Genomic DNA, 16600 nt, shown 5'->3' on the forward strand with positions numbered 1-16600 from the left:
GATGGGGGGCCGACCCAATCTGAATTTGTAATGGGAAACGGTCAGGGCCCCGATGGATACCCGCTGGAAAGCTCCTTTTTCCCAGGCTGGTTGCTGAACTTAGTTGGAAGGTATTTTTTTCAGTAGGCTGGGGGCGGGGAGGGTGTTGTTTTTTAAATCAATGGAGATAGCAGAAACCCCACTGTAAATTTCTAGGGCAAGTGGCAAGCTGGTTTACGGAATGCAGGGCGATGAGAACCTCTGGCTTACGGAAAGCAGCATGAATTAATAATCATTTAATTGGCTTCTCCATTATGTTGCTGGGTTTGGAGATGGAAGTTTAGATGAAGGGGCTGTCAGTGGTACTTTAGCTAAAAGAATCTGATGGCTGGGAGGCGGGGTGATGACTCCCTTCCCACCAGGATGGAGAGCAGGCAGCTTTGGGGACGCTTGCTGGTTTTGCCTCTGGACCTAGCAAAGGAGAGGATCCACACTTCCAAGGAAGCATCCATCTCACCTCTGAAATAACTAATCCTCCTTGGGAGGATTTCTCTTCCTCTTCTGAAAAGCAGAAGCCACCAAGGAAGAGTGAGAAGACAAGTAGGTCTCCGAGAAGTGCTGTGGCGGGCCAGCACGCCCACAGCAGCGCCGTCCCGTTGCAGTGGGCTTTCGCGTACATTTGTTCAGAAACAGAGATTTTTCTTTAAGGTCAGCAAATCTGAATTAAATCCGTTTAAAGAGTCAAAATAATAAAAGTACTAATTGATACATAGTCATACATCATACTTTGAACCTAGATTCCTTTTTCTTTTCTGCAAGGGTTGTACCTCTGGAGCATGGTCTTGGACATGGTTAGGGCACAGGCGTTGTGCTCCACCTTCTCTGGTGCTGAGCTGCTGTTCAGAGCCAAGGCCCTTTTGACATTTTCAGCCAAGAATATTTTGTCCCATCCACTCCGTGCAGCTGCAAAGGTCCTGCACAGCTGCTGGAGAGCTCTGCAGGCACACGCTGATCTGTGTGTCCTCATTTCTCCAGGCAGAAAGGAGTTCTTAATTCCTCTGATCTGTGATGTGGACTGAATGTGTCACTTTGTGCGTTTGGCTGTTTATCAACAATAAACTTCGGTCTCGGTGTTAAAATTCCCACTTGAGCTGTCAACTCAAAAAGTAATACCTAGAACGAATATTCAATATGCGTTTTTCAGAACTCTGCAACAAATCAGTTATTCTGGGGTCTGGACAATCATTAATAATTCTGGTTTTGAAGAGTTAAAGTTATGGGTTGGATCAAGTGCATTTAATAAAATTGGGCACTTTGGAGATCTTAAGTAAAAGTAAATTTTAATTACCTTTTACTTTTCCCTAAATCTAAGCAGGCTGCTTCCCAGTAGAAAGGAAATTGGAAAATACCCGGTCATGACTCCAGAGGTTCCAGCTAGTGTTCAGCACCTACAGGGTAGTTGACAGTTGGGTTGCTGAATTTATTCACTGCATCTGAAAGCATCTTACTGGTGAGCTGCTAGAAGCAGCAGAAGTTGGTGGCTGAGGGTGAGGACCAGGGGCTGCCCAAGCTCCTCGTGCCTCTCTGTGCCAGCATAGATCCCACCACCGGTGGGGACACCGGGGGTTTTCTAAGTGTCCAGAGCTCACCTGGGTTTATTAATGCAATTCTGTAGGTATTTCATGATTCTCACTCTGTTGCCAAAACTGAAAGCATTGTCATGCTTTATGCGGAAAGGTGACCCATATACATGAGCAGAGGTTTCTCCAGTCATGCCTTTTCCTCCCTCTTGTCCCTTGTCCCTCTTGCATACTGGCCATGCCAGCATGGCTCGTGGCAGCACTTGTCAGTAGTTTTGCAGAGCTGATGACACCCAAAGGTTTGAAGAGGCATTTTACAGATACAGAAACCCTGCGTGGACCATGTAGGAGACACAATCACCATGTGGGGCAGAGAAGTCTAAGGGGACCTGAGGTCATGGCTGGCGTTGTCATCCCAGCCTGGTGCAGGGCTGGAGCAGAGCTCGCATGGCTGCGTGACCGTACTGGCAGACCTAGGGTCTCTGGATGCTGGTCTTGACGCCTGACTGCCTGATTGGGGCTGACACTTCAATGTCCAAGGTCACACTGAGGAGCAGACGATGTCAACAGCACTTAGCCTCCTTATTGGGGCCACTGACATCACACAAGGCTTGGGCAAGGCATTTTAAGGCAGGGTGGTCCTCCACCCACCATGGTGCTGGCTCTTGGTGGTGGTCTCTGCCTCCCCAAACCCACCAGGAGGGACCACTTTCCTTGGCGGAGGAGCAGAGCGGGCAGGTCCAGGGTGGTGCCATGTTTCTCATGCTCCAAGCACATTTTATTAGTAGGACGTAAGGGAAACCAGCTTTGGTCCTATAGACATCTTGAATGACTTTCCAGTTCTGAACTCTAGAGAGAGTCTCAGGTTCAGCCAGAGGACTGACCTGAGCCACGGCCCATCGTTCTGCGCAGGAGGCAGAGCGGGATCTGCGTTGGTGTCTGTAAGTCAGCACTGACACCGCAGACTTGTTTTACACAAAGAAACTCTGGGTTTGGACATTTTAATATAGTTGGCAGCACAGTGAAGTGGTTTTGGTTTCAGAGACAGCCTGAACTTTACAACTGTGCATGGAGGCTGTGTGACCGGCCAGGGCTGAAATACCAGGTGTGTGGCAGGGCAGCGCTACAGGGAAGGAAATCACCTCTAAACAGGCTTTGGCATGGCCAAGTCTACCAGGAGAAATTTAGTAGCACCAGAGCTCTTCCAATCCCTGCCTCCCTCTGACAGTGTTGTTACCTGTTTGGTTTTTTTCTCATGGAAGTTATTTTGCCTCTGTTGAGCTGAACGCTTAAAGGTGGGCTCTGGCAGCGAAGGTGGTTAGAAGTGATGATTGTATTTCTTACTGTGATGTGGTACCTTTTGAAATACCACTCATGCCAGCGAACGACGGAAGGATCTTTGAGAAGGAAGCAGTTTACCTGGATCTTACTCTGACAGCATCTTCTGAAACAAGGAGCGGATACCAGCGGGTTCACAAAGAGAATAAGAGACAAGGGGAAGAGTATGGGGGGACCGGTCTAAGAATGCTACAGTGCCTTGTTAATCGGCAGCCGATCCATCATATTAAATATCCAGCTGTCATATATTACCTTTCAAGTGAAAATGAATAACTCCCATTAAGGGCGAAATGGGTTTGAAGTCGATTCGAGACAGATTAAAGTACTGTTATGAATGTGTGTTCGGGGAGGAGGAGACGGGGGCTGTGTATAATATACTTGTCCTTACAGTTTTTAAATAATAGATGTCCCACAAATTTATGTACTGCAGGCTGCCAGGGTTCGGGGGAGGGGTAAAGGTCAGGGATGTGCTTCTCAGAGTGCCGCAACTTGCAGAGTGTTTTGCTGTTGACTTCTGGGCTCATTTGCCTTTTTCTTTTTTGCTGAAATAAAGTCGCCTTTCCTCAGCTCATTACAGTGTGAGAATGTGCGGGTCCCGTCCCAGCACTGGCTGTAGGCTGGGTCTCTGCCATCATGATTTTGGTGGGACTGCGTGCTGGGAAGTACCCTCAGATGCTCTTCCCCGAGGCACGTGTGCTGAGCTGGCCGATGCTGTCCTGGCAGTGTGTTGTTGCTTCCAGCACATCGTGCATGTCAGTTGGGTTGACGGCCACCGCTTCCAGCCATCTCCAAGGCAAACATATTCCAGAGTGTTCATATGCAAAACATCCTAGGTGAGCAAGCAGTGTGATTTCTGCTTTGTCGAGTCAGTCCAACTTCTCATGGAGATGACACATTGGCCTTCACGTCTGGCCAAGCATTTGTGTGTCCGGTATAATCACAGGACAAGACTGTCCCGCACCTAACAGGTTGTAAGCAGCCCGCAGAAATAGCTGAGATTTCTCTGCTTCTAACTATAAATGGCACTGTTCTCTTACTGTGGAAGATAATCGAGAATGAACTTTTTTTTGCCAGGCGTGCTTTGTAGGACGTAAGTTAGTCTACAGATTCATCCTCCTCCAGCTCCTTGGTATGTGTTTCAAGAAACAGCAGCAGAGTAAATGGAAATACTGTCTTTGTCCAACTTAAGCCTCTTTGGGGTTGTCCTAATATAAATCTCTTTTTGTTGCAGCACCAACCAGCCAGGCAGAGAAGGAGCTGACAGAGCCTCCAGCATCCTCTAAACGAATATCGTTTCCCAGCAGCTCTGAGTCGCCTCTCTCCTTTAAATGGTCAAAAACTTCAGAGGAGACCAAATCAGAGCAGGTAAGGAAGAAGAACCCAGCTTTTTGTGCATCTACAAGCAGGTAATTTGTTTCATAAGTGCCAAAAGCGAAGAATAAAATAGGAGAAGGAGGATGAAAGGCAGTAACTGGTGGTAGGAGAAGGCATCGAATTATTAAAGTCTAGCTGTAAGGAAGGAGGAAAGCAGCAGCTGTAACAATCGCATGATTCATTTGTCTTGCTCTGCAGATGTATCAGTGTCCATATTGCAAGTACAGTAACACAGACGTGAATCGACTGCGGGTGCACGCCATGACCCAGCACTCGGTGCAGCCCATGCTCCGCTGCCCGCTCTGCCAGGACATGCTGAACAACAAGATCCATTTGCAGCTGCACCTCACCCATCTGCACAGTGTGTCACCTGACTGTGTCGAGAAACTCATCATGACGGTAAGTGGCTGCGTAGTCAAGCACGTCTGCTGCCTTCCTAGCAAAGATGAAGAGTAAAGGGATGGCCTGACCTGCGTGGGTTGACTTTGCCACAGTGGGCAGCTCCTTCATCTGTCAGGGCTCTGTCATTTAGGTTTTTCCCAACCCTGCACATTTTGTGTGCAGAGACTATCTTGTCCGTGCTTGAGCACTGTGGAAACTGGCAGTGTTGCAGTGTTGAGCAATTTCCCTGTGAAGACATTAGAATAAATACGATTTTCTTTAACTACTGAGGTCATTGCATGGGATTGCATTTTGCACAGAAGCTTCTGGGAGATGCAGTAGCTATGTGCTGTGCTGCGCCTGTTGTAGAGAGAAAGTGCTCGTGAGTTGATGAGCACTTCCCAAGAAGGACAGCCAGGGTGATTCAGGTAACATTACAGGAAATTAGATATCAGGTCTCTGCTTAAAATATGATTTTAAGAACCAATAGAGTAACTTCCCTTGGCAGTCTCATCTCGTGGAGAGAAGACAGTCCTATTGTACTGCCCATGTTCTGCGCTTCGTTCACTTAATGAGGATCATTGTTGTGGTTGTATGAGATAAGTTGGATCTGTTACTTCTGTGAGGAGTCGCTCCATCCAAAATTACAATTCTTTTGTTGTGTAACAATTCCCTTTTTTCAGGGTAACCTGAACAAGCAAGGGATACACTGCCATTGACCAAGGGAGGTGAAACCTAATGGGACTGTTGAATACTACAGCTACCGTTTCAAGTGCTGGTTTTAAGATGTTTTGAAATGCCTGGTTTTAAATTAAAATTTAAGCATAGGCAGTTAAAATTCTCTGAAGTAGGAAGTTAGCCGCTGAAGTGTGGAGGGAGAGTTTGCTAGATAAAGTCAACTGTCTTCATGTAGAGCTCAAAACTTTTAACAGCTCTGCTTCTCAGGTTGTTTGTTAAACAACATTGTGCCTGTGTATGGGTTGTGGTTGCTATTGCAGTATTCTGATGGGGAGCAAAACCTCATACAGCAGATTGTGGTTCAGCACAGACATGTTTGCATCAGTCTCTTGTTCTTCCCTGCATCCTTGTTTTAGCACCTAGCACGGGAATCCTCCTCCAACACCATCTCTCAGGAATCGGAATTCGTCTAACTCGAGAGCTAGTGCTTGGTGAGAAGTAGTAAATTAACAGTGCAGTGTTCAAGTTCTCATTTATGAGACTTGGGTTTGTGCTCTGGCTTGCTTTACCCCAGAGCTGGTGACCCAGTCTCTCTCTGCTGCTGGCGTACACGTGGAGTCGTTTGTGCAGCTGCCAGACGTCTTCTGCGGGACTTGTGTGTGCGGTGGGAGTGCAGAAACACTCATAAAGGCTTACCCCACTCCAGCGCTCAGGCACTTGCTTCAGCAAATCACATTTTGAGTCCCAGAATGTTTCTTTCATGAATTCCCTTTTCATAGGTTTCACATGAGTGCGCCTTTCCATTTGCTAGTGTCAGTTTAAGATACAGGTAGAATTAATAAGGCACATTTTCAAAAACCCTTGTAAATTCACAAATGGAATGTATTGTCAGATTTCTACACTGTTGTTTCTTTGGTATAATCTTCAAGGCAAGGTTGTGTCTGCATTTAAGAACTTGTTGCCGAGTATATAAAATAAGTGTTTATTTTGAATCCTCTCAGTTCTTTCTCTTTGTGATTTTTTTTCTTGCACCCCATTTCTACTTGTTTTCTCCCTTCTTTGCTGTTTCCTGAGAGTGGAGGCAAATAATACTGTTTGTCGTAATACTTATGTTCTTTATGAGCTCCCCTCCTGTGACATCATCTGAGCAAGCACAGGCAGCATTGCCCAGCTTTTCTCTTACAGTTCTCTTGTCTTCTCTTTCTATCACCCTTCCAGTCCTCTTGTGGCTCCTCAAATGCCTTTATGCTTTTTATCTTCCCCCTTTGCTTTACCAGCTACCTGTCCTCTCACTTTTCTGCCCTCTCTCTTGGCCCTGTCGGGCTCCACGGGAGCCAAAGGTGCGTCCTGCGCCCCGGCGGGCTGCAAAGGCTCATGCTGGCCACTGTTGGACCAATGCTCTCAACCACCCTTAAGAACCACGTCTGCCCCAAGTAGATGCCGCATCATAAAACCCATTAAAAATTCAGCCAGGCTGACAGGTTCCAGCACTCCTGCATAACAAACTATAGAGAGGCAGGGAAAAAGAGCACCAGCAGTTCACTAATCCTGCGAAGCTGGCTGTGCCCGCGGGCTCTAGCAGGGCATGGCTCTGCTCGGCCGACCACTTGTGCACCTGGGTTAAGGAGCTGTCCCGTTCCAATGACCTCGGTTTCTGCGACCTGCATCCATGTTGACTGATGGTGCTTAAGTGTGTAAATAGCTTCTGAGGACTTGAACGAATCTTGTTAGCTTCTAACTAAATTAATCAAGACATTTTGACCTTATAAGAACAGTGAGGAGAAGCTGAGCCCCTTTCTTACACCAGCAAGCGCAACCAGTTTGCTAAGGGCATCTGTTACGCTGATGTGAAATGGTTCGTTTCCGAGCTGGGCTGTCAGCTGAACACACGGTCTGGAACGGGTGAGGTTGGGCTGGTCCGTCCTCTCAGCCTGAGCAGGCCTGTGTCCTCCAGGACACGGGGAGACTGGCAGAAGCCACTTGTAAGGAGCTCAGGGACAGCCTTCAGAGGACATGGCCAAAGCAACTGCAGTACTGTGGAGGACAGTTCCCTTAGGTGAGTGTATCTGCTGTGCTGGAGCAGGGCCTCATCCTTCTGCTGCAGAGTGCAAAACTTCTGCTGAGAACCGTGGAGAATAGCTTAGCTGTGAAGCTCATCCTCTTGCTTGTTTCTGGTTTTTCCACCTTACCATTGCCACTGGCCCTGGGCAGCGGTTTCCTTTGGTACCCAGAGATGTGTCTGAGGAGGAAGATTGCCTCTCCCGCTTCAAGTCAAGAAGCGTGTGGGTCAAGAAAGTGATTCTATTTTGCATTAAATGACAGATATTTTGAGAAATTGGTATGACTTGTGCAGAACGTGGCAGCATCAAAGGTTCCTAATTTTGCTCATTCTAGCTAAGATTCCCATCTCAGTCTGCTGCGTGAATCAGGTCCTGGTGCCACCGCGAGGGAATTGCAGTCCAGTAAATGGGAGCCAGGTCCCTTTCGACACAGTGTCTTTGCGCTCGGCGTTTGGAGGAGGCTCCAGTTAATAATACCTTATCAGACGCCTTTCAGGAACCTGCAGTGTCTAATATGTCTGTTGCCATGGTAACGGCTGCTTGCTTGTGCTCAGCATCTCAGAGCTGGCTGTTCCATGCCCTGTCCTTTTCATATCAGCGAGCAGCCAGGCTGGCTGTCCCACGGGACACCTGGGTCCTCCCCGCCGGCCCAGGCGCTGGGACGGGGGCTGGTGGGGCTGCAGCCACATGCCAAGGGGAGAGGAGTGCACGCCATGTCCCTGCACGGCATGAGGGCCGGGGAAGCCCCCATGGGGCCGGAGCTGGGGTTCTCGCCAGCCCCCCTGTCTCCTGCGGCTTCCCTTCCGTGGGGCTGGTGAACAAATGTGGCCAAGTTCATTTCACGTGGCATTTCAGCCGCTCTAAGCAGGTCTAATCGCCATCTTTCCACATAACAGCCTCTCTGCTAATCTTGGGCCTGCACCGCTTCAGCAGAGAGCCCCTTAATGAGGGTGAAGTGCAGTTCGCCTGCACAGTCGATTGACAAGACTGATGGGCTCAAGCCGGGAGAAGGGACGGCTTCCCGAGAGCCTCCGGGAGCGGGGAGCTCTCCCTCCTCCCGTGGCCAGCTTTATCCTTCTGCACATTCCTCTCCCGTCATTTCTGTTGTCAGTTTTCTCTTCCTCGGTTTAGGGCGTCTTCCCAGTGTTTCAGCCGTCTTTCCATCTTTTTCTTTTCTCCCTTGCTCTAAGAGTAATTCTTGCCCAACCCTGCCATCCTCACTTTTCCCTCTTGCTATCTTTACATTTTTTACCTCTTTCCTATTGTCTTTTCTTATTGCTCTCTCCCTTCTGCTGTCATTCAATTTTTCTCTCTCCCTCCTTCTCGCCCCCTCTCACTCCCCCCTTTCCCTCTCACTCTGTGTCTCATTCTCCATCTCGGATGAAGGTAATGAAAATAATCGGGCTTCATTAATTCTGAGCCCTGTGAGATGATAGCCATTTGGAGCCATGTTTGCCAATTAGATGGTCTAAATTAGAAGTGACCTTGGTATACTGCCATCGCTTTGCCTCTCTGAGTCTAATGAAGCTTTTCACTCCAGCACCCTCTCTCTCTCTTTGTAATGGAAATTACCTCCTTTGTCTGGTTCGGGAACCTTGCATTGCATGTGTATTTCCCCTTGGTTGCATGGACATAGGGATAGTAATGTATCTCCTCAGACCCCTTCTAGAGATTTTCTTTTCAAAGCCGCACCATTTCAGCATTTTGGGACGTTTACAGAGGAACTGCATAGGCTGGCCACACATTCGGTCACTCGCTCCGGAGGAAAGTCAGAGCAGGCAGATCCAGTGCACAAGGGGAGCTGGCTATTCACGCTATCCAAGATTAATTTTTTGGACGTGCCAAGAATATGCTTGTGTCACGCTGCCAGGGCCAGCGCAGGAGGGGTGTTGTGGCTCTCAGCCTCCAGCCCGTGCTGATAAGTGGCTCTGCAGTTCCTCATCTTAAAAATCTGGTAGATCCAGTAGTGGCAGGAGCCATGCTTGTCGCTGCTATAGGTTGTCACTGGTGAGGAGTGGACCTGCAGGTTGTTCTGCAGACTGGTGACAGGTCTGTAGGTGTCAGGGTGTGTGTGATCTGCTGAGGATACTCATGGGGCAGGGAGGCAGGAGACCTGCCATGTCAGCCCTTGGGGTTTTTCTAATAGTCCCTCACTGGGCCACATTGTCTATAGAAATAGTCGTCGAATTGGGGTGCCCATGCACGTCAGTGGATCTCGTCATCAAAAAGAAATTTTGTCTGCTTAAGGGGATCTGAATGTCATCCGAAAGGGAGAGTCCTTGGAAGCAGAGAGGCTTGTCCCAACAACTTTCTATCTTCTAAGGCAGATAGTTGTTTCCTCTGCTGTCTGCTCTAGAGGGAAGTTCTCCAGCCAGCGTTCCCATCTCCAGTACAGACCACAGGGAAGATGTTTCAAAGCGGGGTGCAGGAGGGGCTGCCACAGTCTCCAGCCTGAACTTTGCCCTCCTTCACTCTTTACCCAAGCAAGTTCCCTGCCCCACCAAGTGGGACAGGGACGGGGACAGGGACAAGGTGGTCAGAGCGAAGGGTGCACCCTGCATGCCTGCCCCAGCATCAGGGTTTTCCAGACATTCATGGAGACACTGACCTCTGGTCATTGAAGTACCGATAAACAGAACCTGATCCGTGTATTAAAAAAATGAGGGGATGGGTGGGTGGGTGTGAGCTTCTGATCCCTCCCCGCCTCCTGGTTTCATTGGGACAGAAAGGTCAACACGGGTCGAGGGGATCATTTGCCTTGTGGGCGATAACATTGCTCTGGAGACCAACCTAGAGGAGACCTCGGATGTAGGAGTAGCGGGGGGACAGGCGCTCTCAGGGCTGTGCGTGGAGGTCGATCTGGTGTGACAGTGGTGTTTCCAAGCTGGAAGGCTTTGCTGGTGGCTTGTGGGCCAGAAGATCGTGGCTGCAGCTGCAAAGGTGATACAGTTTAATGTTAGACAAAGCAAAATAAGTATGCACAGAAGAAGGAAAGCGAGAAGACAAATCACGTATGTTGGAGTTACATCTGTAGGGTTGTTTTTTTAATAACGGTTCACATTGACTGACACATTATGTTGCCATTGTGAAACAGTTGGTGTTCAGGAGGCATTTAAACAGGGAGATAGAGGTATTGAGCAGAGCTGAGGATGGGTGCCAGGATTACATGCCAGGTATTGCCTGCTCAGGTGAGAGGGAGGTAGAGAACATTTAACAACTGCACGCGCTAACACAGGCTGTGCTCGAGATAAACACGTTCCTCTCTATCACCAGAACAGTTAATGCCATTTAAATACATCTGGAGTACAAAATGCTGGGTCGTAGAGCACCGCTCCTTGTTTATCTGTCGGGTGGCCGTGGCCTACTAAACCTTCCTGCCCCCTTGGTACTCCCACTATTTGTTTATATTAAAAGCAGCCACAATGTGTGAGGCATTTTCTGCATGTACAAAGAAATGGTATATCCTCAAACAGGTTTGCAGTGTAAAAGGACAAACACCTCAAAATGGGCAGCCTGGAATTTAGTGTAAATGCAAAATTATTTGAGATGTGCAGCCTATTTTCACTATTTTTATCTTTGCTACCTGCTCGGGGGTGGTCCGTGGGGATGAAGACACAAAGTAGTCCTGCCCTGGAAAATGGCATAGGAAACAGGAGGCACTTCCAGGAGAAGCCTGAATGGTGCTAAACAGGTAGAGGGACTAAAGTGCGTCCAGTTGCTGAAGCAAGACCGGTGCTTTATTTTCAAGGTTTTGCTTCCCAGGGCCAGCCCTGCATGGCTGTCTGGGCTGCCTGCAGCTGCCCTACATCCACATCCAGAATTTCTAGTTTCCTGCTCCTTTTTCTAAGCTTTTTTCTGTTTGCCTTTTGGGATTTTGTGCCTGTAGCAATTTAATGTACCACAGTTGGGTTTTTTTCCTTCCCTCCCTCCCCCCCCTTTTTTTTTCTTTTTTTTTTTTTTTATTGTGGAGGAAGGGGTAGAAGTAGGGCGAGAACTGTGGCTATGGAGATGCAGGTAGATAAAGGTAATTACTTAAACACATATAGGGCAGGACTTATTGGTTTGGAGACCCAGATTAAGATGCAGAGGAGCATGTGAGGTTGATGATTATATTTCGGGGAGAGTTAATTGACGGAAGGTGAAGGCAGACAAAGAACCGCTGCTTACTGCCTTCTTGAATCCCAATCAGGAATTATGATTAAAGACGCGGCGAGACAACAGAGGCCTGATGAATTGGTGTCTTTTTTTTTTCTTTTTTGCCGTCATTCACACTTGATTGACTTCAACCTTTCAAGTGCAAAAGTCTCTCTTTTCCATTATTATTCATAGCCATCTGAGTTTTTCTAATTAAAGTGTATGAAAACAATTACTGATCCGTCGTACTGAGTGTGGTGGTGGGGATGGCTGCCTTACTGTAATGCGTATAAAAAGCCCACAGTTTTCTATAATGATGTGCAGCTGAGGTGTTAGATAATTTTATTCTTTTTCTACTCTGTTGGGGTTTTTTTTAATTTCTCATGATTTATTTTTCATAATTCCTAAAGATCCTAGGAAAGCGCTCTCCCTGCTGATAAAGCTGAGAGGGACGGCTCCTTCTTACCTTCCCTCCTCCGTGTCCCTGCTCGTCCACCTCCTCCGAGCCTGGCTACTGGGAATTAACCAGTGACCTTTCACGTCTCCCGACCCACCACCCACAGCCATCAGATGCTCCCGCTTTGAATAAAAGGTGGAATGAATCTGGTGTGCTCAGCTTCCCTCCTGGTGATTTATCAGTGTCAGCTGCCTTTCCTGCAGAGCTCTGTGGGACTCGGCATTTATCTCTGTGCACCGGCCATCCCAGTAAAGGGAGGGGGCTCAGCATCCCTCCCAGTGAAGTTCAGATCTCTGCAGCTACTCATATGCAAATGTTTGTTTCTGAGGTTTTTTCATGGACTGTTCTTGCTTCCATTCACTTAGTGAAGCCAAGGGCTAGTCTGTGTTTGCTTGGATTTGACATGTGTGGAGATAAGGAAGATTTCTTGTCCTGCACATAGGTTTACCTTCAGCTTCACCATGGATTTGCTAATACCTCATGGGGTTCAATCGGAGCCTTGTGGTACTTGACTTTGCAAAAAGCAAGGTACACTCCGTGCAGATAACAGCCTCACTCGCTCTCTTCTGTAAGCCAAGGTTCAAATGTCCTCTTAGTATCTGACAGAAGGATGGAGAGACTTGTTTTGCTAGGAAACATATCTGTCTAGGAGTGTTTATTTATGTCTCGTTTTCCCAGCAGTCAGAGGCTGGGAGCAGAAGCACCACAAGCATTGCAAGTCAGTGTTGGTTTGTGTTCCTTCAAGTACTGTGGCCCTGGTGAAAGGGAAATGCTCCCTGAGCATCAACGGGGTGAAGCATGCAGCTGCTTGGAGGTGTAGAGGTGTCTTTGCTTGCCACAGGCATCTAACCAGTGCTGGCAGCAGTGCACTGGAGTATGGCATGGATGGTGATATGGGTCTGTCTTTCCAGTTGCTGCTGTGGGGAGAAGGGATGTGGGGCAGCTTTTCAGGTGGCGTGAGATACTGGCTCTGGATGTTCAGAAGGGTATTCATTGTCCTGCGTCTGATGCTAACCATGTGCAAACTGCTAGCGAGGTAGCTGATATGTTCCGTGTTTGACCAGATACACCCAAAGAAACACAGTTTTCCAGAAAAAGATGAGCGTATGCATTTGACTCTTTCAAAGAGCGTCTCTAATTGAAGCACGCAAACCCTCCAGCTCTTTAAAAATGTTGGTGCGCAAGCACTGCATTGGTTATGATGGTGCAGGTTCTAGACAGACACTTGAAGAGAGGCGAAGGGAACACATCAGTCAGGGCAAGGAAAGGGTTACCAAAAGCTTTTCATTTCACAAACAATTTGCTGTCGTTTTAGTCTTTCCTTATTCATCCTTTCCTTTGTCACCTCTCTCCTTATTTGTACTTTTCTTTCTCATGCCCCTCCTTTTCCTGCATCAATACACTTTGAAAACAGTGCTGCAATGCTCCCTAGTTCAAGATTACAGTGTACTTTACGAGGTATGATTTAATTAGGGGCCTTATTATGTTTTCAGCAGCTTAAGGTGGGCCTTTCAACTTATCTACCTAATTGGTTGCACAAGAAGTTTCACAGCCCATGACAAAACATTGTCAGTGATCAAAGTCTGAATTCTACATAAAGGAAAAATATTAATAATAAGATTATTCTTCAAGTGTGCACTGCTAATTATGTCCAGAATGTAACTGTAGAAACACTTTTGACTGATGTGAGCTTTGTCTAATAAATACGAGTCTTCAGTGAGCTATGAAAAGTGACGCCTCTGACTTCACAATACTGGTGTCTAATTTTGCCACTGAAGATGTTTAAAATATTTTCCTGTGTTTTTCTTCCCCCCACATCCTTCCCTCCCTGTCTCCAGGTGACAACACCTGAGGTGATGATGCCCAGCAGCATGTTTCTCCCAGCAGCCGCTCCAGAGAAAGATGGGAATTCCACTACAGAAGAGCTGGGGAAGCAGCCTGGTGAGTGCAAGTCAGTGAGGTCCATGGGTCCCACCAGTCCCACAGCTCCCATCATCTGGTCAGGGACTGTGTCTGGGGACATGTCCGCCCGGGTCAGGTCCATGTGCTCAGCTGTCTCCTGAGAACCACAGTCAGATGGTGCCCAGCAGAGCTGTCTCCCTTCATCTGTGTCACAAACAGGCTCGTGCACCGGGTGTCCCCATGGTGGGGCAGAGCAGGGTGGCTCGGAGCTGAGAAGCACAGCTCACCACTGTGGTGATTCACATGGAAATGGTGTTGAATCCTTGCAAAGGAGAAGACCAGATGTGAGCGATGAAAAGCAGAGGTTCTACAGGGCTGCCGGGATTGGTAGAGAAATGACTAAGGTTGCAGGTGCTGGCCACAGGTGGTGCTACCATCTCTGCTGTACTCGCTCTGCTGCCATCATAGCTCAAGCGCGGATGCTGGGCATATAGTTTGGGAAGCTTTGAGCTGCTGCAGTCCTTATCCAGCCCAAATCTCCTCAGCCTTTTTCATTGCCATGCTGTGTTATGAAGGCGTGGCTGTAAATCCATGGCTATTTGGTCCTGGCTTTGTCGTGTTATGTGAGAGCATCCCAAGAACGTCGTTCTGCATGGGCAGAAGTGTCTGATCTCAAACCTGCCAGGAAAGCGATGCCATTCCTCCTTCTGTGCCCTTCTGGAGGGTCTGTAAGGAATCTAGGAATGAAGACAGCCATCATTTCCTTTCAGGCACACAGTCCCAAGACAGTGGTGCTGGTGGGGCAGCACTGGCCCAGCCACGGTAGCTAATGCTGCCCTGGGCAATGGGATCCCTTTTTTGGCCTTTATACATATCACACTGTCTTTTCCAGCAGGACTGTGCTCTTAGACGCTCAAAAAGTGGCAGTGCACCGAGTGCTTGTTCCTTCTTCTTCCATCCTCCCTCATACAGCAACCTTTGAGCTGCTGCCAGCAGGACCTGAATTGCGTTCCTCTTGTTTCTAGCTTTGATAGGACCAAGACTCAAATCCTATGTTCAGTTTGATGAACCTTCTTATTGGAAAATAGGCAGGACATCAAAGGAAAACAGCAAAGACAGACAGGTGGCTGAATGGCCTTCACTTAAAAGGAAGAATTAAAGGTGATAAATGCACTAAGAGAAGGTGTGTGTGAATAATTTCCAGGTATTCAAAGTAGACAAGAAAGTAAATTGTGTAGGTTTATGCGATGGGCCATGATAAGATTAATGGTCTAGTATTAAAATAAATGAATGAAGATAGAGGGGAAATGTTAGAAGTACCTGTTGTCTTGCACAGAAAAAACACAGATATTAGGGACAAAAAGGGGGTGTTGATCCACCCTTGTGCGCTGGTGTAATTTTCAGGTTTGCTCTGATTTTGTTTTCACAGAGGTCTCTGAGGACTCCGGAAAGAGTCTTTTGCCATCAGAAAGTACAGAGCACAGCGGAGATCCCAAGCCTGTTCCAGCTGATCAGAGCTCTGCCAGGGACGACTCCGGCTTCCTCTGCTGGAAGAAGGGCTGCAACCAGGTGTTCAAGAGCTCGGCAGCCCTGCAGACACACTTCAATGAAGTTCACGCAAAGCGACCTCAACTGCCAGTATCGGATCGCCACGTCTACAAATACCGTTGCAACCAGTGCAGTCTGGCGTTCAAAACCATTGAGAAGCTGCAGCTCCATTCCCAGTACCATGTCATCCGGGCGGCCACGATGTGCTGCCTCTGCCAGCGCAGCTTCCGAACCTTCCAGGCCCTGAAGAAGCACCTGGAAACCAGCCATCTGGAGCTGAGCGAGGCTGACATTCAACAGCTGTATGGTGGTCTCTTGGTCAATGGGGACCTCCTCGCTATGGGCGATCCTTCGCTTGCAGAAGACCACACTATAATAGTCGAGGAAGATAAGGAGGAGGAGAGCGACTTGGAAGATAAGCAGAGCCCGACAGGTAGTGATTCGGGGTCAGTGCAAGAGGACTCTGGCTCAGAACCAAAAAGGGCCTTACCCTTCAGGAAGGGCCCTAACTTCACTATGGAGAAATTCCTCGATCCGTCTCGCCCTTACAAGTGCACAGTCTGCAAGGAATCTTTCACACAAAAGAACATTCTCCTGGTCCATTACAATTCAGTTTCTCATCTGCATAAACTGAAAAGAGCCCTCCAAGAGTCTGCTACTGGGCAGCCCGAACCTACCAGCAGCCCAGACAACAAACCGTTTAAGTGTAACACCTGCAATGTGGCCTACAGTCAGAGCTCAACCTTGGAGATCCACATGAGGTCTGTCCTGCACCAAACCAAGGCTCGTGCTGCCAAGCTGGAGGCGGCTGGGGGCAGTGGCAGTAGTAACGGAGCTGGCAACAGCAGCAGCAGCAGTCTCTCTTTGGGTTCATCCACGCCAAGTCCAGTGAGCGCTAGCAACAGTAATACTTTTACAACCACCAACACAAGTAATTCGGGCACAACTCCCATTCCCAGCCTGCTCAACCAGGTATCCAGTGACAATGTGGGAATTCCTCCTTTAGGTAACCCTGTAAGCACTAATATCTCCTCCCCTTCTGAGCCCAAAGAGGTAAACCGAAAGAAGCTGGCAGACATGATTGCATCCAGGCAGCAGCAGCAGCAGCAACAGCAGCAGCAGCAACCGCAGCAGCAGCAAGCCCAAACCATGGGACAGGACCAGGCCCC

The 16600-nt window shown here is 48.3% G+C and overlaps 1 protein-coding gene across 1 annotated transcript in view; it reads left to right on the top strand.

Annotated features, from left to right (window-relative positions):
- Positions 1 to 16600, top strand: part of ZFHX3 (zinc finger homeobox 3) — a 113570-nt gene that overhangs the window by 86171 nt on the left and 10799 nt on the right. The window contains 4 exon segments of the mRNA XM_009894075.1: positions 4129 to 4262; positions 4470 to 4670; positions 13820 to 13922; positions 15313 to 16571. Coding sequence (XP_009892377.1) covers positions 4129 to 4262; positions 4470 to 4670; positions 13820 to 13922; positions 15313 to 16571 — 1697 coding nt within the window.

Source organism: Charadrius vociferus, unplaced genomic scaffold, assembly GCF_000708025.1.
Source record: "Charadrius vociferus isolate BGI_N301 unplaced genomic scaffold, ASM70802v2 scaffold341, whole genome shotgun sequence".
In the NCBI taxonomy this organism is placed as follows: Eukaryota; Metazoa; Chordata; class Aves; order Charadriiformes; family Charadriidae; genus Charadrius; species Charadrius vociferus.